This window comes from Crocuta crocuta, unplaced genomic scaffold (genome assembly GCF_008692635.1).
Source record: "Crocuta crocuta isolate KB4526 unplaced genomic scaffold, BGI_CrCroc_1.0 scaffold727, whole genome shotgun sequence".
NCBI lineage: Eukaryota > Metazoa > Chordata > Mammalia > Carnivora > Hyaenidae > Crocuta > Crocuta crocuta.
The window spans coordinates 624,158-650,628 of record NW_027527964.1 but is presented as its reverse complement, the minus strand read 5'-3'; the positions used below and the strand labels follow the sequence as shown (position 1 = coordinate 650,628).

Here is a 26,471-nt window from a genome sequence, read left to right as displayed (position 1 = left end):
TGTACTCTTTGGAAGAAAGTCATTATGAACAGCTCACATTTAAGGAGTGGAAAGTTATGCTCCCTGTCTTTAGGGTAGGGTACCTTCATAACTTAATTGGAATTCTTCTGCACAGGGGACCTGACTCTCCCCATTTATTAATTTATTCAGTCAATCCAGTATATATATATGGTTGTATCTGAATTCTTAGTCCATGCCCCTGTGCCTGTGTGTAGTTCCTTTTGTAATTGTCTTACAAACTCCATTCCCTAAGTCACTTAGGTCAGCGCTTCTTTCTCCCACCCTCTTCAGTGAGGTTGCTTCCCACATTTAGAAAGATAGCAGTTAGATTATCTTATCATAGTCTGAATTCCTTCTTGGGATCTTCCGACCTCCTAAATGTTTTTAAAAATTTGTTTGTGATGAACTATTGCAATAAACTATTGCAGCTATTGCATCTATGCAATAGATGAACTACTATTCATCAAAGTAAAAAGCTTCTCCACAACAAAGGAAACAATGAGCAAAACTAAAAGGCGACCAACGGAATGGAAGAAGATATTTGCAAGTGACATATCAGATAAAGGGTTAGTATCCAAAATCTATAAAGAACTTATCAAACTCAACACCCAAAAAACAAATAATTCCGTGAAGAAATGGGCAAAAAAACATGGATAGACACTTCTCCAAAGAAGGCATCCAGATGGTCAGTCGACACACGGAATAATGCTCAACATCACTCATCATCGGGAAAATACAAATCAAAACCACCTCACACCTGTCAGAATGGCTAACATTAACTACTCAGGCAGCAACAGATGTTGGTGAGGATGCAGAGAAAGAGGATCTCTTTGGCACTGCTGGTGGAAATGCAAACTGGTGTAGCCACTCTGGAAACAGTACAGAGGTTCCTTAAAAAATGAAAAATAGAACTACCCTACGACCCAGCAATTGCACTATTAGGTATTTATCCAAGGGATACACGTATGCTGTTTCAAAGAGGTACATGCACTCCAATGTTTATAGCAGCACTATCAACAATAGCCACAGTATGGAAAGAGCCCAAATGTCCATCGATGGATAAATGCATAAAGAAGATGTGGTGTATATACACAATGGAGTATTACTCAGCAATCAAAAAGAATGAAATCTTGCCATTTGCAACTATGTGGATAGAACTAGGGTGTATCATGCTAAGCGAAATTAGTCAGAGAAAGACAAATATCATATGACTTCACTCATGAGGACTTTAAGATACAAAACAGATGAACATAAGGGAAGGGAGGCAAAAATAATATAAAACGAAGTAGGGGAATGAAACATAAGAGACTCTTAAATATGGAGAACAAACAGAGAGTTACTGGAAGGGTTGTGGGAGGGGGGATGGGCTAAATAGCTAAGGGGCACTAAGGAATACTTCTGAAATCACTGTTCACTACGTGCTAACTAACTTGGATATAAATTTAAAAAAGGAAATTAAAGAAAAGAAAAACAAGACTGAGGACAGTTGCAAAAAATTTTTTTGTTTGCGGTAAGGTTTACTCTTGGTGTCGTAAAGCTTCTATAGGTTTTGAACATTGCATAAAGTCATGTATCCACCATTACAGTAGAATCCTTAATAGCTTTACCACCCTAAAAACCCCTTGCAGTTCATTTATTCATTCTCTGCAGCTCAAATCCCTGGCAACCACTGGTCTTTTTGCTGCCTAGAATGTCACATGGTTGGAATCATACAGCACGTAGCTTTTTCAGACTGATTTCTTTCACTTTGCGATATATATTTAAGATTCTTCCATGTCTTTTTGTGACGTGATAGCTCCTTTCTTTTTTTGTAGCTGACGAATATTCCCTTGTATTGATGGGCTGTGGTTGGCTTACCCATCCACCTTTGGATGGATATCTTGGTTGTTTCTAGTTTGGGGAGATTATGCATAAAGCTGGTATAAACATTCATGTGCAGACTTCTGTAGGGACATAAGTTTTCAACTCGATTGGGTAAGTACTTAGGAACATGATAGCTGGATCATATGGTAAGACTATGTTTAGCTTTGTAAGAAATTGTCAAACTGTCTTCCAAAGTGACTGTACCATTTTGCATTCCCACCAGCAACGGGTAAGAATTCCTGGTGCTCTGTGCCCTTATAAGCATTTGATGTCAGTTTTTTTTTTTTTTGGATTTTAGTCATTTTAATAGGTGTGTAGTGGCATCTTGTTGTTTTAACTTGCAATTCTGTGATGACAGGTGATGTTCAATAGTTTTTCATATGCTTATTTATTTTTCATGTGTATGTCTTCTTTGGTGAAATGTCTGTTCATATCTTTTGTCTATCTTTAATTTTTTATAAACATTTATTCATTTTTGAGAGAGACAGAGCGTGAGCAGGGGAGCAGCAGAGAGAGAGGGAGACACAGAATCTGAGGCAGGCTCCAGGCTCCGAACTCTCAGCTCGGAGCCCAATGTGGGGCTTGAAGTCACAACCCACCATACTATGACCTGAGATGAAGTTGGTCACTTAACCGACTAAGCCACCCAGGCGCCCTTGCCTGTTTTTTAATCACATTTTTTGTTTTCTTTTGTTGAGTTTTAAAGTACATCTAACACCCAAATCTCAAGTCCCAAATACTACTGTTCTCCACTAAAATGAAGCAGAAGTCCTTAGAAAAGTGGTTGATTACTGGTCTGGGCAGGGGAAAGACAAGATGAGCCTGGAGCATCTTACGGTAGTAGAAAGTAAGACGGTGCTCAAAAACAGGTGCGGGCTAGTCTAAAGGGCAGAGAAACCTATGACAGAGGCCTCCAGTGGCCAAAACCGGAACTGAGCAACAAAATAATGACAGTATTAGATTATAACCTATGGAATAAAATAAATTTCCATGAATCCATATTGGTAATATGTAAATAAGTAAGTAAATAAATAAGGCAAAATGGATGGCTCTTTATTAGAGAATAATTCTAATTAAATAATATAGAAGGAATAAGAGAAGTAGAAAATCACCAATAGGAGACACAATTACCACAATAACAACTATTGCAGACAAGATCCACCAATGGATGCTAAAGATAGTGGATGAAAGTGAGGCAAAACAGGATATTTGCACAGTCTTAAAGTATCTACCCCAGTATACGTATTGATTAAAAAGAGAAAAATAGTGGGGCGCCTCGGTGGCTTAGTCGGTCAAGAGTCCGACTTTCGCTTAGGTCATGATCTCGCGGTTCGTGTGTTCGAGCCCCGCGTCGGGCTCTGTGCTGTCTGCCAGCTCAGAGCCTGGAGCCTATTTCAGAGTCTGTATCTCCCTCTCTCTCTGACCCTCCCCTGCTCACGCTGTCTCTCTCTCTCTCTCCTAGAAATAAAAAAAAAAATTTTTTTAAAAAGAGAAAAATAGTAATTTCACAATGCAGACACCCCACAGACATGACCGAAACCAAGTGCTCAAGGTTAATGTCACTGCTCAGAAGACATATTGACATCTTAAACTGCTGATGTGGTTTACTGAGAAGAGCAAATTGCCTCTGTGGCATTCTTTCCAAAAATGCATGTCCTCAACCTACTCACGAGAAAACATCAGACAACCCAAATTGAAGAACGTTCAATAAAATAACTGACCAGTACTCCTCAAAATGTCAAGGTCAGATGACATGGAAAGACTAAGGAATTGTCGCAGATTATAGGAGACAGAGAAGCAGAGACAACTAAATACAGTGTGAGATGATGAGTACACCTTGGACCAAACAAAACCCACCTCAAACTAGGACTCGTGGAAGAACTAGTGAAATCAAATTTGTAGTTTAGTAAAGTACCAATTCTCTAACTGTATCAATTAATATTTTACTAGTTCTTAGTTTTAACAACTGTACTATGGCTATATAAAATGTAAACATCAGTGAAAATCAGGTTAAGGGTACATAGGACCCCCCTTTACTATTTTTGCAACTTTTCTGTTAAGTCTAAAATTATTTCAAAAGGAAAAGTTAAAAAAATAATTTTGATACTCACCTTTTTTTTTTTAATTTTTATTTATTTCTAGGAGAGAGAGAGATAGACAGCGTGAACAAGGGAGGGTCAGAGAGGGAGGGAGACACAGACTCCGAAACAGGCTCCAGGCTCTGAGCTGGCAGTCAGCACAGAGCCCGACGCGGGGCTCGAACCCACGAACTGCGAGATCATGACCTAAGCGAAAGTCGGATGCCCAACCGACTAAGCCACCCAGGCGCCCCTGATACTCACCTTTTATCTGCTAGTTATATGAAAGTACCTTCCTCTTCTAGAACTATGGTTGAATAGATGCATCTCCAAGCTGGTGCCTCAGTTGTACCTCCCAAAGGTCATGCCACCTATTGCTCTGCAAGGTCAGTGGCCTCTGACCTGACCAAATAAGTAAATAAATACATAAAATGGGTTGTTGGGCTTTAGGTGATGTTATGTGGTTTACCGTGATGGGGGGATCAAATACTCAGTGAGCCTTCAGACAATAGTGCTGGCTTGAGGCCGTGCAGGCATGAGACGCAAACGCATACCCATAATATGTGTTGTGTGGATTTCAACTGAGATAAATTGCTCCCCTTCCAGAGTGGAAGAGGTCCAATGTAATTGGCTTGTTACCAAGCGGCTGCTTGGTCTCCTCGAGGAATGGTACTGTGTGTGGGATTCAGTGTTGTAGTAGGGTGGACACTCAGAGGTGGCAGTAGCCAGGTCGGCCTTAGTGAGTGGGTGCCATGCTGGTGAGTCCATGATTCGCATCTGTCCCCACTGCCATCGTGCCAGCACTGGCGTGGTCACTGAAAGAGGTTGGCCAATGACAGCTGGCAAACTCACGCCGTATGCGTTGTTCGGTCTTTTCCATGGCAGATGCTCTGTGGTGGGCGTTGCCATGTGATAGATGTGCGACTTTGCACTTACTCCTAGAGATCCATCTACATGCCTCTTCTCCAAATCTCAGGCCCCGATTTTCCCATCTTTCTCTGCATATGCCCTTGACTGTGCAACCAAGCCATTCACCATTGCCCGTGTGCCTGTGTCTATTCTTCTCCTGGGTCACTTTTCTTTTTATAAAAGGGGCTGATCAGCTGCATGACCTGCAGCGCTGCCAAATGGGAGGATTTCAGAGTTACCCCTAAGTGAAGCAGCAGTGCACCCCTGTGAGCTTACACTCTCATATTGAACCAACCCATTTATGAATCAAGCTTGAACTTTTCCCTCTTTTATCGGCTGGTCCTAAGAGTTCCCCCTTATGGCCACAGGTGTGAGCTGATGGAAAGGTGCTGAACAAGCAACGGGTGGGTGACATGGGGACCCGAGCCACCTACCCATACAGCTTATTTTGCCCTCTGGCCCTGCTTCTGCCCAATTTTGTCTGTTCCCCTTTTGTCTATTGTAATGGGTTGTTTCAGACTCACCTGACTTTATAATAGACAGTGAGTCTGATAGAATAAAGTTCATGATGGCTAACTCTGGCCGGCCACATGGCCACTTGATGTCTTGTGGCCACTCCTACCATCTTAACCAGGACCTAGTAGTGGGCCAGGGGCACTTATTTGAATAGTGTATTGCCTTCTGTTGCAAACGTCACGGCCCTGCTCAAAACCTTAGGGATCTATACCGTGGTTCTTTTAGGGTTCATTACAAACTCTCCCTGGCATCTCTCCTCCAACCACAGATGCCTCCAGGACCCTTAGCCGTGGGTGGCTAATGGAAGCCCAGATACAGAACATTTCCATCAGTACAGAAAGCTGTAGTGGACAGCACCACATCTTGATCTAACAACTTACATGAAATATAGAGACTAGAGAAATAAATTAAACAATACCACAAGCATGCAATCATCCAAATACAGAATGTGGAAAATTCTACAGAGCAAGTGACCCCATTTCCTTAACAAATAAGTGTCATGGAATAAAGGGGGAGTGGTGGGAAACTGGTAGAGATTAAAAGAGATTTATGAGGGGCGCCTGGGTGGCTTAGTCAGTTAAGCGTCCGACTTTCGCTTGGGTCACGATCTCGCGGTTCGTGGGTTCGAGCCCCGCGTCGGGCTCTGTGCTGACTGCCAGCTCAGAGCCTGGAGCCTGTTTCAGTCTGTGACTCCCTCTCTCTCTGACCCTCCCCTGCTCACGGTGTCTCTCTCTCTCTCTCCTAGAAATAAATAAAAATATTTAAAAAAAAAGAGAGATTTATGAGCCATGTTAACCAAACGCATTGTGTGGACTGTGGACTTTCACTGGATCTTGAGTTACCCCTAAGTTCGGTAGTTGAACTACCGAACTGTAAAACAGACCTTTTTTTTTTTTTTTTGAGACAAGCCAGTTAAACAGCACATTGAGAGTGGAAATGCGATTTCATTCAAACGTGGCTGGGGAGAAGGACCCAAGTAGGAGTTTGTATTCATGATTCAATTGAGAAGAAAAACAAAGCTGGAAATAGCTTTATCTTAGTAATGTTAGCAACATGCTTCTCCAAATTTGCTGTGGAAGGAAAACCGAGCTTGGAAGAGCTTCAAGAGCAGCAGCCACATCGCTGCAGGATGGCTAGGAAATCCACCCAGTGGGAGGGCGGAGATGAAAGGACAGCTGTCTTTTCCTTCACTTAGCTGGGGAGCTACTGCTCATCCTTAGCTCTCCTCTTCCAGGGAGGCTTCCTGGCTTGCCTCACTGCCCTATTCCATCCCATCCCCAGAGGGCCTCCCTGCTCTTCCCTCCTCATGGCCCTGCTCGAAGCCTCCTCTGACTGTGACACTGACTGAGACTTGCAGACTTGCAGGGTAAGGGAGAGGAAGCTGTGTGTCAAGGCCCTGAGCGGAGCTGGAGCTCAGGGGATACAGGAACCCCAACGGAAATTGGAACTCAGAGACCAAAGAGGAGACTGGAAAAGAAGTGGGGTTGATAGAGAGGTCAGCAGGAATTAGCAGGACCTTTAAGGCCATGGCAAGGAGTCTACCTTTGTTGGAAAGTCCAAGGGAAGCCACAGCAGAGCTTTAAGCCAGAGAGAGGTTGCTATCCTCTCCCACTTTGTGTCAAGTAAGCCTCACCTCTGCTTTGGAAGCGCGGACCTATGCCTGCAGCCATACCTGACTCAGCAAGGTCTGGCAGGGCCACCTTAAGGCCGAACCACCTTAAGCAGTCCCACTCCCTGCACAGCCAATGGGCTGGGGTGGCCTCAGTGCCCGTGACCCACAGCTATGGCCAGTCTGCTCCGGGCTGCTGCGACCTGGGGGCTGTTCCCCCGGAGGGGTTACTGCTCCAGGGGGACTCAGGTAGTTGGGGGGAAGCCCTCTACAGGTGGGGGGGCCCAGATTCCAGGTTTATGCCAGGCTCCGTGCTGCGCCAGCACCCTGTGATCTTGAGCGGAGGATCACTGGGCTCACTCTGTGCCGAAGGTCGGTGTTGAGTGAGAAGGGCCGGGGTCCCCCCAGCTGCCACAGGTGGAGCTGGGGGTATCAAATGAAAGGCTTGTGGGCTCCAGGGCGTCCTCTTTGGGGCTCACAAATGTCCAGACATCCGAAGCAATGCCCCTGGGTGTGGGGTTAAGGGGCGCCTCAGTTAACAGGCAGTGGGGCTTTCCCTTCCCATCCTTCCTTCATCAAGTTGCGTGCCGCTGCTGTGCCTGGGGCAGTTTTGGAGAGAGGGCGGACGTTGGTAACCTTTCCAAGCCAAGGCTGGGCTGGCTGGAACCCTGTGATGTTCCTTTCTGTAGAGTGAATCTGGTTCCTGATTTTATCCAGGTGGTTTTTTCCGAAGTCAAACACTGAGCCCGAAGGTTCTGTTTGGAAAGGGGCATTCCTGTAGAGGGGGTTTGCTTCCAGGGGCCCCACTGGCAAGGCCTAGCTACGCTGACCCTGGGGGGGTGTTAGTGGGGGAGGTGGGGCCGGGGTTGAGGGGAGGCCAGAGGTGCTGGCAGCCCCTCCTCCACTCCAGACCCGTCTTCACGTCTTCACCGGGGCAGGGTTGTGGGCACAGGTGTCTCTGAGCGACTGCTGGCAGCGTGTGTCTTCCCGGCAGGGCGAGCTCAGCAAGGGCTTTGTGGAGGCTCTGAAGGCAGTCGTGGGGAGCCCCCATGTGTCCACTGCTGCCGCCGTCCGCGAGCAGCATGGTCACGATGAGTCCGTGCACAGGTGTGGGGGCCCCTTCCCCCATCAGAGCCCCGGGGTTGGGAGTGAGAGTCCTGGGCTGGCTTCTCCCCCACCCATCTGTTCTGGGGGGCTCTGGCATTCTCTACCTCGTCACCACACCCATCCCTCTCCTGCTGTGCAGCCTCAGGCCCTGTGATACCTCTGGGCTCCTTGGAGGTGAGCAGGACCAGAGGCTGCCACACTCCCTGAAATTGCTTGAGGGTCTTTTTCTAGGTGCCAACCTCCAGATGCCGTGGTGTGGCCCCAGAATGTGGAGCAGGTCAGCCGGCTGGCAGCCCTGTGCTACAGCCAAGGAGTGCCCATCATCCCATTTGGCACCGGCACTGGGGTTGAGGGTGGAGTGTGTGCGGTGCAGGTAAGCAGGCCCCTCCCCCAGCCTGGCTCTGGCTCTCTCTCCCCCTTGTCACCTTTGTAGCTGCCTCCAGCCCGCCTTGCCTTACCTGCCATCCCCGGGCTCTGGTCTGGCTGCCAGGAAGTCAGCCTCGAGACGGGGATCCCGTGGAATGTGGCCTGGGNTCAACCTGACCCACATGGACAAAATCCTGGAGCTGAATCTGGAAGACTTCTCTGTGGTGGTGGAGCCAGGCGTCACCCACAAAACTCTCAACACCCATCTGCGGGACAGTGGCCTCTGGTTTCCCGTGGGTAGGCTGAAACCTGAAGCCCTTTCCCGGGGCCCTGAGGGCTCCCTGGTGGCAGGGCTGTGTCTGGGGCTTGAGGGGACTCTGTCCCTGGGTGCCTGCCCTAGGCTGCCTTCTGCCTGCACTCTGCCCTCCAGACCCAGGTGCTGATGCCTCTCTCTGTGGCATGGTGGCCACCGGGGCCTCGGGCACCAATGCCGTGCGCTATGGCACCATGCGGGAGAACGTGCTGAACCTGGAGGTGGTGCTGCCTGGCGGCCAGGTGCTTCATACCGCAGGCCGAGGCCGTCATTTCCGGTGAGCGTCCTCTGCGCGTGGCAGTGCGGGCTCCTGGATGGGTGGGCCAGGCTTTTGGGGAGTCTAAAAGTCCTGTCGCATGGGCCAGGGTTGAAGGTTGCCTGCACCAGGCCAGCCCCGGGCAGGCTGGCCCAGCTCCCTACAGGGCAGGGGCCTGGGGGACAGTGCTGGGTTTCCATACCAGGCCTGTGGCTGGACACCCATGGTCTCACGTCCTGGGCACTCACCTGCCTTGTGTGTCCCCGGGGTCCAGGAAGAGCGCAGCTGGCTACAACCTCACAGGGCTCTTTGTGGGCTCTGAGGGGACACTAGGACTCATCACAGCTGCCACTCTGCGTCTGCATCCTGCCCCTGAGGCCACAGTGGTCGCCACCTGTGCGTTCCCCAGTGTCCAGGCAGCCGTGGACAGCACTGTTCACATCCTCCAGGCTGCAGTGCCCGTGGCGCGCATTGGTGAGCCGGGACTGAGCTTTCTGGGTGGGCTCTCTGGAAGAGGTGCCCCTTGAAGTCTGGGCTTCACCTCACCTGCCCTCTCCTTGGCCCCAGAGTTTCTGGATGACGTCACGATGGACGCCTGCAACAGGCACAGCCAGCTGAACTGCTCCGTGGCGCCCACACTCTTCCTCGAGTTCCATGGTTCTGAGCAGGCCCTGGCTGAGCAGCTACAGCTGGCAGGTGTGCTGGGGTGCTGTGGGGAGGGGGGCACAGGCTGGCCCTGAGTAACCTGCCAACCCCTGCAGAGGAGATCACCCAGCACAATGGAGCCTTCCACTTCTCCTCTGCCAAGGAGGCTGAGGAGCGCAGCCGGCTCTGGGCAGCGCGACACAATGCCTGGTACGCAGTCCTGGCCCTGCGGCCGGGCTACAAGGTGAGCTGGGCTGGAGTGGAGCACCAGGTGGAGCACTCTGCTCGGTCCACCACCCTGCTGTCCAGAGCAGCAGGTTGAGACCCACAGGGGGCAGGACTGCCCCAACCTGGCTGCTACTCAGACACGGTCCCGCGGGAAAGTAGTTGTCTGCCAAGCCCTCTGGAGGGAACCCCTGTCCTGAACAGGCCCTGGGCATGGGCACAGAGAGGGTGCTCTTAGGGTTTGTGAACATTGAGGAGAGGCCACGTGGAGAAAGATGACAAAGCGGAAGGTGTCAGCTGACTGCAAGGGGAGACTGGGAGTCAGAGCTCAGGCTAGGCGGCGTGGGCGGCTGGGGGTCCTGCATACGGGCCAGGCAGGGAGCGAGGCGGGGCTCATGGCCTCTGCAGGCAGGGCAGAGAGCCCCCTCTGGCCAGCTGTCCGGGTGGACAGGCCTAGAGAAAAGCAGCTATTTTTTATGGGTGAGGCCAACCCTCCTCTGACCTGTTCTTAGCCTTGACCACAATGACCTCTTAACCTCCGGGCTGGCAGAAGGTTGGGGGTGCGAGGAGAACCTAAAAAACCTACCACGACCTAGGGCTATTCCACCGACGTGTGCGTGCCCATCTCCCGGCTGCCAGAGATCCTGGTGCAGACCAAGGAGGACCTGAAGGCCCAGGGACTCACAGGTCCGCGTGCCCACTGCTGGAGCGCCATGGGGGTGGGTGGCGGGAGGGCTGGCCCAGGCAGCAGCTCTGTCCTCTGGGCCCCCAGGAGCCATCGTTGGACACGTGGGTGACGGCAATTTCCACTGCATCCTGCTGGTGGACCCAGAGGACCCCGAGGAGCTGCACAGAGTCAAGGCCTTTTCAGAACAGCTGGGCAGGTGTGAGCAAGCCCAGGGAGGGCGACTGGGGGGTGGTGGGAGGAGCAACTGCTGAGAATCTCTTCATTGCATCCCCCCCCCCACCAGGCGGGCGCTGGCACTCCATGGGACATGCACTGGGGAACATGGCATTGGGCTGGGCAAGCGCCAGCTGCTACAGGAGGAGGTGGGCGCCGTGGGCATGGAGACCATGCGGCGGCTGAAGGCCATGCTGGATCCCCAAGGCCTCATGAACCCAGGCAAGGTGCTGTGAGGGCCTGCAAGCCCACAAGCCCCCAGACAGTGGAGCCTCCTGTTCTGGAACCTTTCTTCTTGTCACAGAACAGTTCGCCTCCGCCTAGACCTGCAGAGGGCCTTGCCTGCCTTCCCCTGGGTCTGAGCCCCGCTGCTGCGGGCGGCCAGCTCCCTTAGCCTGACTCCACCTGCCTGATGACAGGAACACTCCTCCCTGGGGTGGGAAGAGATCTCCCACTCCACGTTGATAGGCTTCCTTAGGCCCCTAAAGCAAACCAGAGCCCCATTGGCAGCAGTCTGGAGACAAGCAGGCAGCACCTACGAGTGGCCTCCTGGGCCTGCCCTCCCCCACCTCCTTCAGGTTCTCTGTCCTGTGGCCAGTGATACCCTCATCCCTGGTTCTGGGCCTGTCCTCGGACTTACGGCAGCCTGGGGAGGGGGTGGTGCTTACACTACAGAAGGTCGCTTTCAGGGATCCAGGTCCCTGTCCCAACTGCTGTTTGTGAGAAGCCCAAAGCCAGAGGATTTGGCCATGGCCAACACGAGCCTGGACTGGGCCCAAGAACATTCTGAACATGTTCTTCAGGCGGCTGCTGCCAATCAATGGAAACGGAAGTGAAATTATTCTGCTTGTATTATGTTTCTCTATGGTGTGATGTGTTATGTTACTAGCTTTCCCCTCCGCCTCAAAGTCAGGATCTGCCCACCCTGCGGATCGCTGGTCACACCACTTGGTCCATGTGCTTCAGGTGTTCCCAAGCCCACAAGAGGGCGCCCACCACCATAGCATCTGCTCTGGGCAGAGACACCCAGGACTCCCCACTGTCCAGGGCCTACAGCTCTCTGCTGTACCCCTACTTCCCAGGGTTGAGGTGGGGGGAGTCTTGGTGTCCCGGGAAGCCAATCTTTAAATCCCATCCCAGGAGCCTACCATGCGGGCCCATCTCTCACCCCTTGGCCTTGGCCCCTGAATAAAGGTGGTGGTGAGCAAAAAGGGAAACCAAAGGGACTGTCCATCTCACCTCACCCCTACTCTCTTGAGCCACCACTAAGCTCCTTCCCTGCCTCCAACCCCTGGACCCCTCCCACGTTTCCCCATCAGCTGTCCAGGCTCTAGGCAGAGGGCACCCTTCTGGACTCCTCGGCCCAGACTGGTTCTTGGAGGCCCCTCCTCACTGGACTGAGCCCAGTTTGTTCCTCTGTGACATTTCTAGCCCTGGGCTGTGAGCAGTCACCGTGCCAAGGGGTGGTATGGAGGCACGCCTCACTGCCTCTCCCCAAACCACCCCGGTACACGAACAATCTACGTGTTAGCCGCGNACTGTGATGAGAGAACGAGCACACTGTTCACTGAGATACCAGCCCCTGAAGATTCAAGTGACTGTTTCTGCCTTATTTGCCTTGTGTGTGTACTTTCTGGGAAGCCATCTGGAATGGAGTTACACATTTCTTAACATTGTTTACCTGCAGAATTCAGCATCTTATCTAAGCAGAAGGACCTTCTAAACTCCTCAACACTGTTAAATGGCTACTTGATGGTCTCAGTAAGGTGATCCTGCCCAGGAAGCCCCCCTCGAAGTGTGCTGGGCCCTTAGCAGAGAGAGGGGGTGGAAGCCACCTCGAGGGTCTGGCTGATTCCCTGCCCTCCCAGAAAGAGCTGCCGGGAGGGAGCATGACAGAGACTAGTCCTACCCTGGACGTAGGGGGACTAGCCCGGTCCACCCCCGCCCAAGGGGCCTGCAATCGGGTGAAGTCCCCCGGTCCACCCCCGCCCAAGGGGCCTGCAATCGGGTGAATTCGGGAGGACGGTGTAGCCAGCAGAGGGCTGCCGTGTGCCGGGTGGGAGTGGAAGTCGCTGGGGGTGGGGACCGGCTCCAGCCAGCCCCACTGGGTCACGACCACTTGGCTCACTCAGGGCTCTGCCAAGGCCGCGGGGCCTAAGTCATCAAGGTGGTCATAAAGGCCTCTGCCTGTGGGCCCAGGGGTCAAGCAAGGAGATCTTCGGGCTGCCTTTGGTGGAGGAATTAAATTTAGAACAGGGAGACACAGTTGCCAGGCAGAAGCAGGAGGTGCTGTGAAGAGAAGAGTGCTCTCTGCGGTGACAGAACTATGACGGAGTCGGCTACGCAAGTGCCAGGGGCTTCCGGGCATATTCTCTGACCCTCACAGTCGCCTCCCAGGTGTGTGACTTTGTCCCCACTCACATGAGATTGAGTCTGAAGTTTAGAGGAACAAAGTTGTTTCCCTGAGATCATTCTGCCCAGCAGAGGAGCCCACATGCAGTTTAGGGCTCATGCTCTTGCCACCGTGGTGACAGTTGGTCCCCGGGGTCCCCACTGATGCTAAGGCCCAGGTGCAGACCCCACAGATTATTCTTAAGCGTTTCTCTGAACATGCTGAGTGCGCCTGTGCCTCGGTTCACATTTGCTCTCTGGCATGCAAAGCCCCCGCACAGAGTAGGTGCTTTAGGAAGCATCTGACGGAAGAGGCCAGCAGAGCCAGGGCCCCGGTGGGGTTGGAGAGCCCACAGAACACAAGAGAGGCCCAGAGGCATTCCCTCCAGAGCTTTCCTTTGCAGGCTCTGCAGGAGGCTCTGGAATGCCGCTCCAGAAGCCTGTCTGGCCCAGGGACAGAGGCCCGGGCCTACGCCGCCACCCCCTGCCCTGAGCTTCCCGCCCAGCTTGAGGTGTGCCAACTCTTGTGAGCCCTGAGTGGCTGGTTCTAGTTCAAGGGCTCTGAGCTGGCTCAGCCCCAAAGCAGGGCCTCTTTCTGGGCCTCAATGAAGCATGCCCATGAGTCAGCATGGAGATGCAGACGGAGCAACAGGCAGGGCAGCGCAGGACGTGGGATGGGGAGCTGAGAATGAAGGCGGGGGAGGGGGAGGGTCCGGGCCAATACCTGGAAGAATCCACATCCTTGCAGCCTCCATGGGCTGTAGGATCTTTGCCCCCGCAGATCTTTCCTGAAGAGTTCTGTCACAGCCTCGCCGCAGGTGATGGCAGATTGACTCCATGATGCTTGGGAGAGTCATTAAATCTGAAGGACCCAGGTGTGACCTGCCAGGTCCCCCTGCCCAGGGATGACTGCTCTGAGGACCACTCCACACTCTTGTAGCGCCAAGTAGTGGCCTGGAGGAAGGCTAAGGAGGTAGGTGAGGGAGTCGGGGACAGGCCTCCAAACCCCATTTCCTGATGGTGAAACAATTACCTCAGTAAAATAAAGTCACACAGTGCATCTTTTATTAGACATTTTAATACCATATCAAAACACCTTGACTAATGAAGAAAGCTTTTTCCCCAAGCTTTGAACATTTTTTTAAACATTTTATAAGGGTTTTTTTTTGTATTTTAATATATAAATACAGAAACCTATCTTGCATGGGCTGATGCCACGTGTGAACATCAATGGCTAAAATGTTCTCAAACAGAGTGCCTGAAAACAGGGGTAACTGTACATATTCCTTTAATAAGTCTTTTGTCTGTTTAAGTTTTCTGGGAAAAAAAATCCACAAGGGTCTAAGAAAAATGTTCAGGCATTTTTGCAGGACACTTGTGACTGTTAAATCCTCTGAACTGACCAGAACCAGGAGGGGAGGGAGGAAGAGGAAAAGGGAAAGGAGAGAAGAAGGTCCTTGACGGGTTGTTTTTTTGGCAATAAAGTTACATATCAGGGTCCCAGGGGGAGAAAAGTGCAAAACCAAGCCAGAAGAATGGAGGGAAAAAAAACCCAAAAAACACCCAAGGCAGAGCGGTTGGTGACAGAGAGGGCCGAGGGGGGCGCCGGGCACGGGAGGAGGCCATGTGCGCCTGCTCGGTCCTGTCACTGAGTGGGTGCGAGCTGGGCAGCAGACAGCAATCTGTAAACATCACGAGGGAAAACACCAGTCGACACTAGACTTTTTTTTTTATAATTTTTTTTTTTTTTTGTAAACACTTTAGACAGACCCACGCCTTTCAAAGGTGAAAAAGAAAATGCCCTTTCCCTCCTGGGATGAGGGGTGAGGGGAAGGATGGCGGTTGATTCTTTCTTCTCTCAAACTCGCTCTCATCCATTTGGTGTCCTCAGGGAGAAAGGGAGAACCATTCTCTGGAAGTCAGTGCAGAAGGGGTGCCCTGTTCCCACTGGTGTCCCCAGCTCAGCTCTGCCCGTGTCCGACGCCTCCTCTCGGGAACGGGGGCTGGCTGGTCCCTGTGTGGATCGTAACACGTAAGTGGCGCCGTGTCGGCCGAGGCCGGCCGCGTGCATCCCGCTGAGGCTGGCCGGGCGTCTGTGGTTCCGCTCCGGGGCCTGAAGCCAGACGTCCCGCCGGGATTTGGGCTCCCGCTCCGGCGTCGGCCCAGTCCCTCTGCCTCACTCTCACCCTTGCTTTTTCTTCTCCCCATGTCCTCAGTTTTTGAGGGGAAGGTAAAAAGAGCAAATGTCCCTGATTTGTCTGACATCATCAGCTGTTCTGGGAGTTTACTTGGAATAAATAAAATAAACCTAATGAAGAACAAAGGAAGACAAAACAAACAAAAACCATAGAGAGAGAGAGAGAGAGAGAGAGAGAGAGATATGCCCCAAAACCTTTGGATGTTAGATGAGGTGGAGTCAGGGTTTTGGTTTCTCTAGGGGTTTTGTCTGTTTGCCAGAAAAAAAGAAAGTGCCAGCCCAGAACTGACAAGGCACAGGTGGGATGGGGGACAGGTGAGGATGGTCAGCAGAAAAGCAAGGTGCCCTGGGGAAGAAATGGACAGTCAGACTGGATGGTTATATAGGGGACCACGTGTGCACATCTGGGGGGGAAGGTCGTCATGCTGGCCTGCTGTGGCTGATTCACCTGGAAGCGCGCGCGTGTGTGTGTGTGTGTGTGTGACAGTGTGAGAGGATGTGGATGTGGGTGTGTATGAGTGGGAGACTGTGTGTGAGTGTGAGAGTATGTGGGTGCACGTGTGAGTGTGACCAAGTATGTATGAGCGGGAGAGAGAGAGAGAGAGAGAGAGAGAGAGAGAGAGAGAGTGTGTGAGTGTGAGGGAGGTGGCCTGCAAGCGGAAGAGCAGTGGCTGAGATGATCACCGATAAGTACCACAGGGGACAATTATTGTCCCATGGGCTGTCATGTTGAGTAAGTGTGATGTCCACCCCTGTCCCCGAAGAAGCAGAGACCCTGAAACGCCCCTCACGCCCGGGGCGGGGCGGGTGCAAACCCGGCGTCGGTCCCACAGCTCATGCTGCTGTTTTTCCCACCAGCACATTCCAAAGGGGTCTTTCTGAACCTTCCTCGGGGAGGCTCACTGCAGGTGTCTGGCACACATGGGTCTCTTCCCGAAGAACCTAGTTCTGCTGAGGCTCTCCTTCATAACCATGGGCGTTTGTATTTCCTGTCCTTCCCGGAGAATCACTGCCCCCCACAGAACCACTGGCGAGCTGCTCCCCTACCTCCAGGCCCAAGAGTGACTCGACCCTCGGCCTTGAGCCCGGAATACCCCCAACCGCGGGCTCACCTTTGAGAGGAGTCAGCAAGCGAGCCCAGCAGGGTCAGTCCGCGGGATGTTCTGGACAAGATCTGTTCACTTCAAACCACGAATCTATGCAACTGAGGCAGGGAGGTGGCAAGGGGAGACATGTTACCCGCGGACCAGGCCGCTCCCTACGGGGCGCTCTCCGAGGGTCAGGCTTCTGAGCAGGGGTTTGTTAAATCTCGCCTGCTCGCACCTCAGGAAAAAACAAGTGTGTTCCCAGACACCCACTTTTTGAAGCAGGGAGAAGAGCACCAGGACGGATCTTGGCTCAGCCTGAGGCATGAGCCCATGGGCACGATGGGTACAGGATCGGGCAGATCTGGGCACTGCAGGAAACGGAGTGTGGCCCTGAGAGGGACCAGGCCTCGCCTGCGTGGAGCCCTGAGGAAGGCAACAGCTACCAGGGAGAAGGTGAGAGCGGGAGGGCCGTGCAGGGTAGTGAGCCCACCATCTCTCGGGCTTAAAGCACCAGGGCATGAACACCAAGACCCAGCGGGCTGGCCGCTGCTCTGAGCTCTGGGGAGCCCCTTCTTCCGTCGAAGGGACAGCCTCAAGGCTCCCTCCGTGGTGGGACTTCTCAGGAGATGCCCAGCCCCTGCCTGGCTTGGTCAGCTGTGGTGGGACATTGCTGGGAGGGCCAGACGGGGGGCTGACAGCGCAACCCTGGTCTCTAGTGTTCAGAGAAAGGCCCACCTGAAGCAGATGGACCAGAGATGGCCCCAAACAGCCTTCTGACTTGTAAACAGACACCAAGCAATTTTCAAAGGCAGGAATGAGGTAGATAATTTGCACCATTCTCCCCCAGAGCCAAAGATTTCCATCTTCCGGTTCTGAGTGGCGCCTTCTGGGGACACTGGAGCAATCCTTGCTGGGCCCAGGCCAACAGCACCCCCTGAACCCCAGCCCAACCTCGAGCCTCTCATAAACCAGCCACGTCTGGGTCCCAGGCGCACAACTGCATCGCGGCCAACAGCCCCGTGAGTCGGGCTTTGGAAAAGCCCGTGTATCGGGAGAAGCTCTGGGACTCAAGGAGCCGAGAGCAGATGGCACAGAGAGTCCTCCCGTCTCGGGTAAGGAGGTGTCTTCTTTCTTGCTGGAAACAAGAACGAGGCTCATACTGGAGCCTGAGGACAAATCTCAGCCCCGCTAATTATAGCGGCTCTCGGGGCTGTGGCCCCACAGGTAGTGTCTATTCCTGCCTCAGCGCCCCCTGGGGAGAAGGGACGGGTGCAGGGGCGGCACGCACACCCTTCCCTTCTGCCTCCCTGGCACAGATGACGGTCCTCACACTGTGGAGCACAGGGGCCCGCAGATGAAGATAAGGCTCAGGGAGACGAATGCAGAACCAACCTTCCAGGTGGGGTCCTAAGTGCCTTGAACCTGGGGGGCTCCACGGGTCTCCCCATCAGTCCAGAGGCCTGCATCCTGCACTCGGCATGTTCAGACTTTCCACCTGCGGGCCTCTGCCTCGACCCCTGAGCCCTCAGTGAGGAGGACAGGTCATCCCCAACCAGAGGGGACAGAATGGCTAGTGACGAGGGTCCGTCCTTCTCTCCCCCACCTGCACAGAAGGAGCCCTCTGGTGTCTCAGATGGGGCTGAGCTGGCCCTGCCAACCCTTTCGTACCTTTTGTGATAAATGCACAGGCAGGGCAGCCTGGCTATCGTGTCCCCCTGAAGCAGCTCCTCCAGGCAGATCACACACTCACCCGCGTCTTTTGTCAGCACGTCATCTGCAGAGGGAGGACAGAGGTGAGTGGGAGAGGGTCAGTCACCAGCAGACAGGTGGCACAAGGCAGGCATGGACCTAGGGCCTGGGTGGGACTGCCTGGGTCCCCTAGTGGGCAAGGCTTTGTAGGCGACACAGAAGACCAAGGGTACTTCGACCTGAAGGCCCTCACGGCATAGACAAAACATGAACACCACACATTAATTATCTGAAGACAAATGGTATCAATCACCAAACGAGGGGCCAGGGGATGGAGGCAGAAAAGGGCTGGGAGGGGGGATAGGCACGTAGCAGAGGCAAACTATTTCCCTGAACGGAGCGTCCCCCAGACACACAGACCAGGTGCTGCACAGAGTTCCAGTTTGGAAAAGCAGCGACGGGGTACGAGGCAAGAGCAAATGAAAGAGACAGGTGCGCCAGCCGCTACTTATGCATGCACAATAGCCAACAGTTGGAATCAGCCCATATCCCCCCAGCTGCTAAGTGGATAAACAGATGTGGTCCAGCCACCCGACGGAATATTACTCAGCCGTGAAAAGGAATGAAGAACCGAGGCAGGCCACAATGTGGGAGGACTGCAAAAACACTGCTGAGAAGCCGGACACAGAAAGTCACCTACTGAACAATTCCATTATATGAAATGTGCAGAGCAGATCAATTCAGACAAAAAGCAGATCAGGGGCTGGGGCAGGAGGGAACGGGGGATGACTGCTTCATGGGCAAGGGTTTTTTTTTTTCCCTTTTTTTGATGGTAAGAACACTTACCATGAGATCTACCCTGTCAACAGATTTTTACGTGTACACCAGAGTGTTGCCACCTGGAGGCACGATATTGTACACCAGTTCTCCAGAACTTCTTCATCGGGCATGACTGAAACTCCACACCCTTTGGATAGCAACCCCCATTTCCCTATCCCCTCAGCTCCTGGCGACTGCCATTCTATCCTCTGGCTCTTTGAGGACTATATTTCAGATACCTTGTCAAAGTACCATCATGCAAAGGGTTTTCTTCCAAAAATGTGTGTAACTAGATGGAGATGGTGGTTGCCCCATCCACTGTGAGCATCCTGAACGTTATTAGGTTGTACAACTCAATTTAAAAAAGAAGAGAAAAAGGCTCCTCAAAAAAGAGAATGAATGGAAGGAAGCTACTGCACGCCACAGGCCCCTAGCACAGCCACAGATGGAAACGCCTGGGCAGAACAGGGAGAACACCAGGGCTGAGTCAGCAGCCCTTGATCATATTTCTGTGACATTCTGGGCACTGGCGAGTCAGCGAATAAACCACGGTCCCAGGACTGAAGTCCTAGTCTCACAGGGGAGGCTGACAAGAAAACGGAAATGGGCGGCACGGGCATTTCTAGGAAGCCCCACGATGCATACAGGCCCAGGTATGAGGGTATGGCAGATGTCTTATCAGGGCAGGGACTGTTCAGGAAAGGACATTCCAGGCAAAGGAACAGTATCCGAGCGTCGGGAAGCGCAGGAAGCTTGCTATGGCCTCTGCAGAGAGACGTGGGGTCATAGGAGGAGGTGGGACCAACTCCCCCAGGACGGACTCGTGTTCTGCTGTGGCACCTAGGCTTCACCTGGTTCACCGGGAGGCCCTGGGGACACGTTCTGATCACATCTGGTCTCTGCTGGCTACTGGAGAGGGGGCCGAAAGAGCCCAGAGACGGGAGCCCAGTCTGGAGGCTGACATAGCAATGCAGGAGCAATGGATTCAGGGCCTGCACTAGCCTCAGGGGCAAGAAGGGCACCTGGGCAAGTGGCGGGTGCACGTCACTATGAGAGGGGACCCAGGAGGAGGACAGGCACGACAAGTGAGTTCAGGGTTGGGTGAGGGGTGCTGACCAGGCATCTCCATGTGAACAAACTAATGGAAACCTCTGGGAGTCTATTCAAGTCTAAATCTGGAGTTCAGAGGAGAGACGTGGGTGACGGGTGTAGACATGGGATAAAAAGATTTGACTGACATCTAAGAAGACTAAAGACAGAACCCAGGTTAACTCTAACATCTGGAAGGCAGGTACTAGAGGTGAAGGAAGCAAAGGTTACTGAGAAGCTCCCTAAACCACAGGAGAACTACCAAGAGGGTCGGGTTACGGATGTTAAGGAGAGCCCGGAGCAGGATCAGTTCCCCACTACGAAGAGATTTTAACTGTCCTTGAGCACTGCTGATGAGACACATCCCGAGGCTGGATGTGTGTGTTCAACTGAGCCTCACAATCCTATGAGCGAGGCAGGGCATGTGTGGTACTTCCACTCTGCAAAGGAGGAAAAAGAAGCCAGAGAAATCAAACATCTTGCCTGAGATGGGGGTTTCATGAGTGGTGGTGCAGGGCCTGGGACCCTCTGCTTGGTGCCCCCCTCCACTGCTGTTTCTGTGTGCTCTCTGATGGACCTTGGCGGAAAGGAAAACATGTGGGGCCCAGAAAACGAGGATTCTTTAAAAAAAATTTTTTTCTAGTTGTTAGTTTTTTTCTTTCATAGTTTATTAATTTTTAAAAAATGTCTTTCAATGTATTTTTGAGAGAGAGAGAAACAGAGCATAAGCGGGGGAAGGGCAGAGAGATGGAAACACAGAATCTGAAGCAGGCTCCAGGCTCTGAGCTGTCAGCACAGAGCTGGACATGGGGCTCGAACCCATGAACCACGAGATCATGATGTGAGTCAAAGTCGGCTGCTTAACCGATTGAGCCACTCAGACACCCCCTCACTTTATAAAGTAGGCTTCATGACTACTCATGACTCTGAGATCAAGACCTGAGCTCAGATCAAGAGTTGGATGCTTAACTAAGCCAACCAGGTACCCCTAAAATCAGAATTCTTCACAGCCTAGAAGGCTAAGGTGCCTCAAAGCTCCCCACCAAGAACCCCGAGGAAAAAGCCTAAGATAGGACCAGGTCAATACTGAAGTCCCTGTGCACTTGAGCTGTGACAGAAGTCACTCTCTTCTTCCTGGCCAAGACAATTTGTGGTCATTTTTTGTTAACATCAGGTTAACCCAGAGGCCCACTTGCAAGGGTAACAAGAACAGAAAAAGCAAATGGCACATCATCAGCCTGCCATTGAGAAGGGAGCCTCAGACTCAGAATGTGGCAGGTGGCAGACCAGTAAATGGGCATGATCCCATATCTCAAAGCACCAGATACCTTCCATGCATGCTTGTGTTGGCACAGAAACTTCTCTGGGAGAATATACACTCTGATGGTGAAGGAAAGGAGGACTAGAAGAAAAATGTCTTTATATATATTTTGAAATTTGTTTGCACATGCATTGCTTGTATAATGAAAAGCCCCAATAAAGAAATGTACTGGTGTTTTCACTTGGCCCTGAAATATCATCAAAAGGACAGGAGGGACCGGTGGACGGAGACGTGTGACGGAGCAAGTACAGTAAAACGCAGACTCCAGACAGTGGGTGTTCTGTGTGCTCATTGCAAAGCCCCCAAACTTTGCTGTACGTTTGATGCTTTCATAATAAAACACTGGAGGAAAACACCCCAATAAAGATAGGAGGGAAAACAGTCTAGTTTTGAGGAGGCAGAGTAGTACCACAGACCCTCCTCAGAGGCCTGTCAGCCTCAGGCGTCTCATGGGTAAAGCGAGTCTGGGCCCCAGCCCCGTTTCATGGCTCCTCCCCACCCCGACGAATGATTTCCTATCCCTGCGGTGCAGTAACGTTACACAGATTCCCAATGAATGTCCTCTGCATTTCCCGCCACTGACTGGTTCCCCAGCTGTGAGCCCAATGGGCAGGTTAGAATTCCCTGGGTCCCCAAAGCTTCCCAAGCCGCTGGCTGTGCTCTCCACCTGTGCTGCCTCCAGGCCAGAGCAGAGGTGACAGAGATCCGGGGAGAGATCCAGGAATGGAGAGAAGGTCTGAGGTTTGCTTGACGCTCCCCTTTTCATACTGGATGTCACTAGGGGAAGGCGTAGGAAGCACAAGGGCGGTTCCTTTTCTTATCAAGGACTCAGGCTTGAGCACATGAAGGTCAGGTGCATTTTCTTACAAACAATCAATTACTATTTGCACACAGTACAGTGCTGCATCTCACCAGACTGCCTGGGGCTGCAGCACCGGGTAGGGGACTCCACTGTGAGCTGCCCCACTGGGCTGCAGAAGGGGGCCTGGAGGCCCCTGGGACAGGGGAGCTCACGGCTGGGGCCCTGACAGCCTGGGGAAGCCGGTGGCGCCCACACCCGGCACGGTGCCCAGGGAGCAGTATTCTTCCCACAGCGGAAGGCAGGCGGTACACAGATCTGGCCACAGGCCTGAACGGGTTGAGTAAAACTTCCTGTCTCAATCCCTGGGGCCCTGGAGTCAGCAGCCCCCAGATGTCCCTGGGAGCTCTCAGCAGGGGAGTGGAAATGGCTGAAGCTGACGGCTGGCTATGAGCTGGTTCTGTACTCTTCTGGCAGGAGGCTGCTGCCTGTTGTCAGGGACCTCGAGGCACAAAGCCGAGGACCTGGGTCTGGCACAAATTGAGGCAACATGGTACATGGACACAAATGTCCTTTGGTGTTCCCAGAGGAGGGGCCTCAACTGATGCTGGTTGATGAGAAACCAGGAATGAAGCTGTGCTTTCTTCCTTTTTCTAATTGGTCCCAAACAAACCTGATGCCCTATGCAAAGCCAATGTCACTGCCTAAGATGGAGTTTAGAAGTGTCAGATCTGGGTGGGGATGGTGCTAAATGATGCTAATATTGGTCCGTCCAACTGGACTGGGGGGTCAAACGAGAGGCAAAGCTCTCTGGCGCCACAGCAGGAGGGGTCAGTGACACCAGTGCCGTGGCTGGCGAAGGGGGTGGCTGCATACTTCTCCCGCCTTGAGATACGGGGTAGGGGACACACTGACAGCTGCTGTTTGTCAAAGCAAGATCTAGGAGGAGGAGAAAAAGGAGGCTTCATTTCTTTGGGGCCAGCTGTATGTCAGAACTTCACAGAAACATCTCAGTGAATCCTAAAGACCCTGTGGGGGTCTCTGGATCAGCTAAAGCAGCTGTAAGTGGCCATGACTCCCCAGACAAGTTCCACGTGGCCACCTTACCTCCTTTCCTTAAAAGACCAGGCAATGGAGTCTCTTCCCTTGGGGCTAGAGAACAGCACCCATCTCACCCACAGCTTCAGATCTCTCTCTTCTTGTGACTGTGTGCACGCAGGGGCTCCGGGGGGTGGAGGAAACTAGGAGTAGGGCTGCCATATGGGGCTGGGCTGGCCCGGTGGCATGGAGGGGGCGGGAAGGCCCAAATAGTCACGGCTCCCTTTCTGCTGGCAGCCTGGAGGGAAGGTTCAAGTTGGTACAGCTTGGAGCCAGCGGCTGAGGGCAGGACGACACACAATGCATTTTGTCTTGAGCCTAATGGCAGTCAGGGCCCTGGCGGGAAGGAAGGTGGGAGCCAGAGGGAGAACCCCTAGCAAATGACGCAGAGACACTGGCCCCACCTCCTGGCCTCATTTCCTGCCCAGGTGCAGCGGAGCCTGGTCTCGCAGCCTCCTCAACAAGGGCAGAGCCGCTGGCCCAGTCTCCCGGGGGGTGGGGAGGAGCAGTGCCGCCAGTGCCTGGTCTCGCCAGCTCCCTTCTTGGGGAATCTCCAGCAAGAGGAGAAACTTGGAGCAGAGAGTTCCCCTGCTAGGAGTGGGGTGCCCACCCCAGCACCCCAGATTGTGGGACATGCTCCAGTTGTTCTGGTGGGCTGCGCTGCAATGATGGTAGCCCAGAGGAGTCAGCCAATAAAGCGGCAACTCCACTCAAGTCTCTTCTCCTGTAACCACCGAATTCCGATCTCCCCACAGCGGCAAGCACCTGTGAGTCTCCTGCCCAAGGGCTCCCCGCTCTCCCAGCGGCCCTCCGGTCAGCAGCTCCTGTAGGAGGGGCACCAGGGCAGATACCTCTTGAGTCTGGCACTGCCACAGCATCTAACAGTAGCCCCTGAGCTGGGCACACTCCATGGCCAGGATGTGGCTCCCCCACGCCTAAGAAAAGGCATTTCCATCCCAACCACAGGCTCTCAGCAGGGACACAGGCCAAATAAGCACCATTGACACAAGTCTGCTTAGCTTGGGGTAAACTCGCAGGAGGCATTTTAGGGAGTCAGATTCCCTTTCCTTTAAAGAAACTTTGTGTGACATGCAGCATTTTAAGAGCCCTGAAGCTGGGGGCAATGACCTCTGGCAGAGAGGAGGGGAGAGGGTAGGCTGGATCTAAGAAACAGAGCGTGGGTCCAGAAGAAGAACGAAAGAGAAGAAAGAAGGCTGAGGGGAGAGCATCTCCTGAAGGCACTCTGATAGCTGCCAAGCTCTCCTTAATATTGCTGGCAAAGAAACCTGAGCCCCCCAGAATCTACCAGGGCCAAGGATTCTGAGCTAGACTCGGAATCAGGGCCCCTGAAACTTTCCACTGACAGCTGGCCATCTGTCATGCCCCCGATAGCATTATGCCTCTATTTTGTTCATAGAAAAATCAGGTCCCCTATCCAACCTCAAGGCTCACTCTGCTAGCTGAGCAATGTGAAGGTCAAGATCTAAGTGCATATTTTTTTTTTTTTTTTTTTTACTTTGAGAGAGAGTGAATGCACAAGCAGGGAAGGGCAGAGATAGATGGAGACAGAGAATCCCAAGCAGGCTCTGCGTCCCTAGCACACAGCCAATGTGGGGCTCGAACCCAAAAACCATGAGATCATGAACTGAGCTGAAAACAAGAGTTGGATGTTTAACCGACTGACCCACCCAGGAGCTCCTTGAGTGCATATTCTTGACGGTGAGTTCCCTGGTCTCAGAACCACAAATAGATGTTGGAAATGGAGAGAAATTAAAGGGCCATTCAAGCTCACCACATCTATCCACAAAAGTGAGTCCCACCAATTCCTCCCTTACCTCACAGGGGTCCTGAGTTCAGAGCCACCCCATTCAGTGCTCTGGGGCCCTATACCCTCCCCTCCCTGCACCCTCTGCATGGGGTAACTACTCACAAGCCTTCCTAGCCAGGTGCTTGCCCTGGGAGCACCAGTTACTGGCCTGCACATTTCTCTTGAGCACTGGGTGAACCAGTTCAACTAGTCTTGCCTTTCCTAAAGTTTTTTTTTTTTTTTTTTTAATCTGGCAGGCCGCTACTGGAGGCTTTCCAATCCACAGCTCAGGCCAACCCTCATAATAAGAAAAATACTACTTTCTATCTGCCTCACTTAGGAGGTTTCTACTTTTTTTCCTTTCGTGGTTAACTAAATTTCATCTTATATAACCACTGCAAATTTTCTAGAAATTTCCCCAATTCGTGCCAGCAATTACAGAAAGTGTGTGTGTGTACACACATGAGAAATCTCCAGAGGAGTGACCAGGAGTTCTGGTGAATCTTCATGAGAAAACAGCACTTTTCTCTCCATTCACTAAGAAAGCCTCATCTTGCCCAGTTTCCAGAAGATTCTGAGAGCTCTACACTTCACAGATTAAAGAACGTAAAGAAGTCCTCTCACATTTCTTTTTACCAGACAAGATAAAGTGAAGCTGGGGAGGTGGGGATGATGAGAGATCATGGGTAAAATAGGTTATTGGCAAAACCAAAAACACCCAGACGTCCTGACTTGGGACTTTGGCCTATGGCCCCTGAAACGCCTGTCTCTATGTGAGCTAGAACAAGCCCTAGACAAGCTCTGGAGACTTCTACTCCATATACACATCCCCGGTGGCAAATGCCTTCTCTTATCGGGAAGGTTTAGATGTCTTCACAAAACAGAGACTGGCTATCAGGAGTAGGTCATAAAGGCATTAAGCACCCAGAGCGGCCAGCCCGCCATTTCTGCAGCATCTTCATCCCCTTAAGTCAAATTCCACTGACAGGACCAGATGCAACATGCCTCTCCTTGCCTCTGGTGGTAAAGGGCTGGCTTTTGCAAAAGAGATCTTTCAGTCTCTAGTTTACACACACACACACACACACACACACTCACTCACTCACTCACTCACTCACTCACATCCTGAAGAGGTGGCCCTTCAATTCGAGGAGGAGTGGAAAATGGGATAGAGCTGAGAATAGCTGTAGCTGTGTCTCAGGCTGGTTGGGCAACTTCGTCTTCTTCTAAGGGGACTCTGAGTGTGGCTTCTGCGGGTGGCCTGTGCCCAGGCTGTGCTGCCAAGCCAGCTCTCCCATGGAAGTGAGGGGAGAGGGAGAAGGGCCCCTTCCCTGGGGCTGCGGGCAGGGAAGAGAGCTCCAGGCAGCACTGGGCACTTATAAGGC

The 26,471-nt window shown here is 52.5% G+C and overlaps 3 protein-coding genes across 3 annotated transcripts in view; 1 reads left to right on the top strand and 2 right to left on the bottom strand.

Moving 5' to 3' along the window:
- The window catches only part of ZFP1 (ZFP1 zinc finger protein), a 40,067-nt gene extending 30,684 nt beyond the window's left edge, over positions 1-9,383 (bottom strand). Inside the window, exon 1 of the mRNA XM_077752800.1 lies at positions 9,266-9,383. The gene's annotated coding sequence lies outside the window, so the exon portion shown is untranslated. The remainder of the gene's footprint in view (positions 1-9,265) is intronic.
- Positions 7,123-11,649, top strand: LDHD (lactate dehydrogenase D). Its single transcript, XM_077752806.1, has 11 exons — positions 7,123-7,224; positions 7,970-8,082; positions 8,314-8,456; positions 8,599-8,745; positions 8,879-9,038; positions 9,292-9,491; positions 9,585-9,713; positions 9,779-9,906; positions 10,484-10,574; positions 10,660-10,771; positions 10,859-11,649. The coding sequence occupies exons 1-11, from the start codon at positions 7,150-7,152 to the stop codon at positions 11,022-11,024; spliced, it is 1,464 nt and encodes a 487-aa protein (XP_077608932.1). The 5' UTR covers positions 7,123-7,149; the 3' UTR covers positions 11,025-11,649.
- A 2,594-nt stretch (positions 11,650-14,243) lies between these two features.
- ZNRF1 (zinc and ring finger 1) overlaps positions 14,244-26,471 on the bottom strand; it is a 104,205-nt gene continuing 91,977 nt past the window's right edge. The window contains exons 3-5 of the mRNA XM_077752805.1: positions 18,133-18,238; positions 16,489-16,580; positions 14,244-15,193 (exon numbers count right to left, since the gene is read on the bottom strand). Coding sequence (XP_077608931.1) covers positions 16,523-16,580; positions 18,133-18,238 — 164 coding nt within the window. The 3' untranslated portion in view covers positions 14,244-15,193; positions 16,489-16,522. The remainder of the gene's footprint in view (positions 15,194-16,488; positions 16,581-18,132; positions 18,239-26,471) is intronic.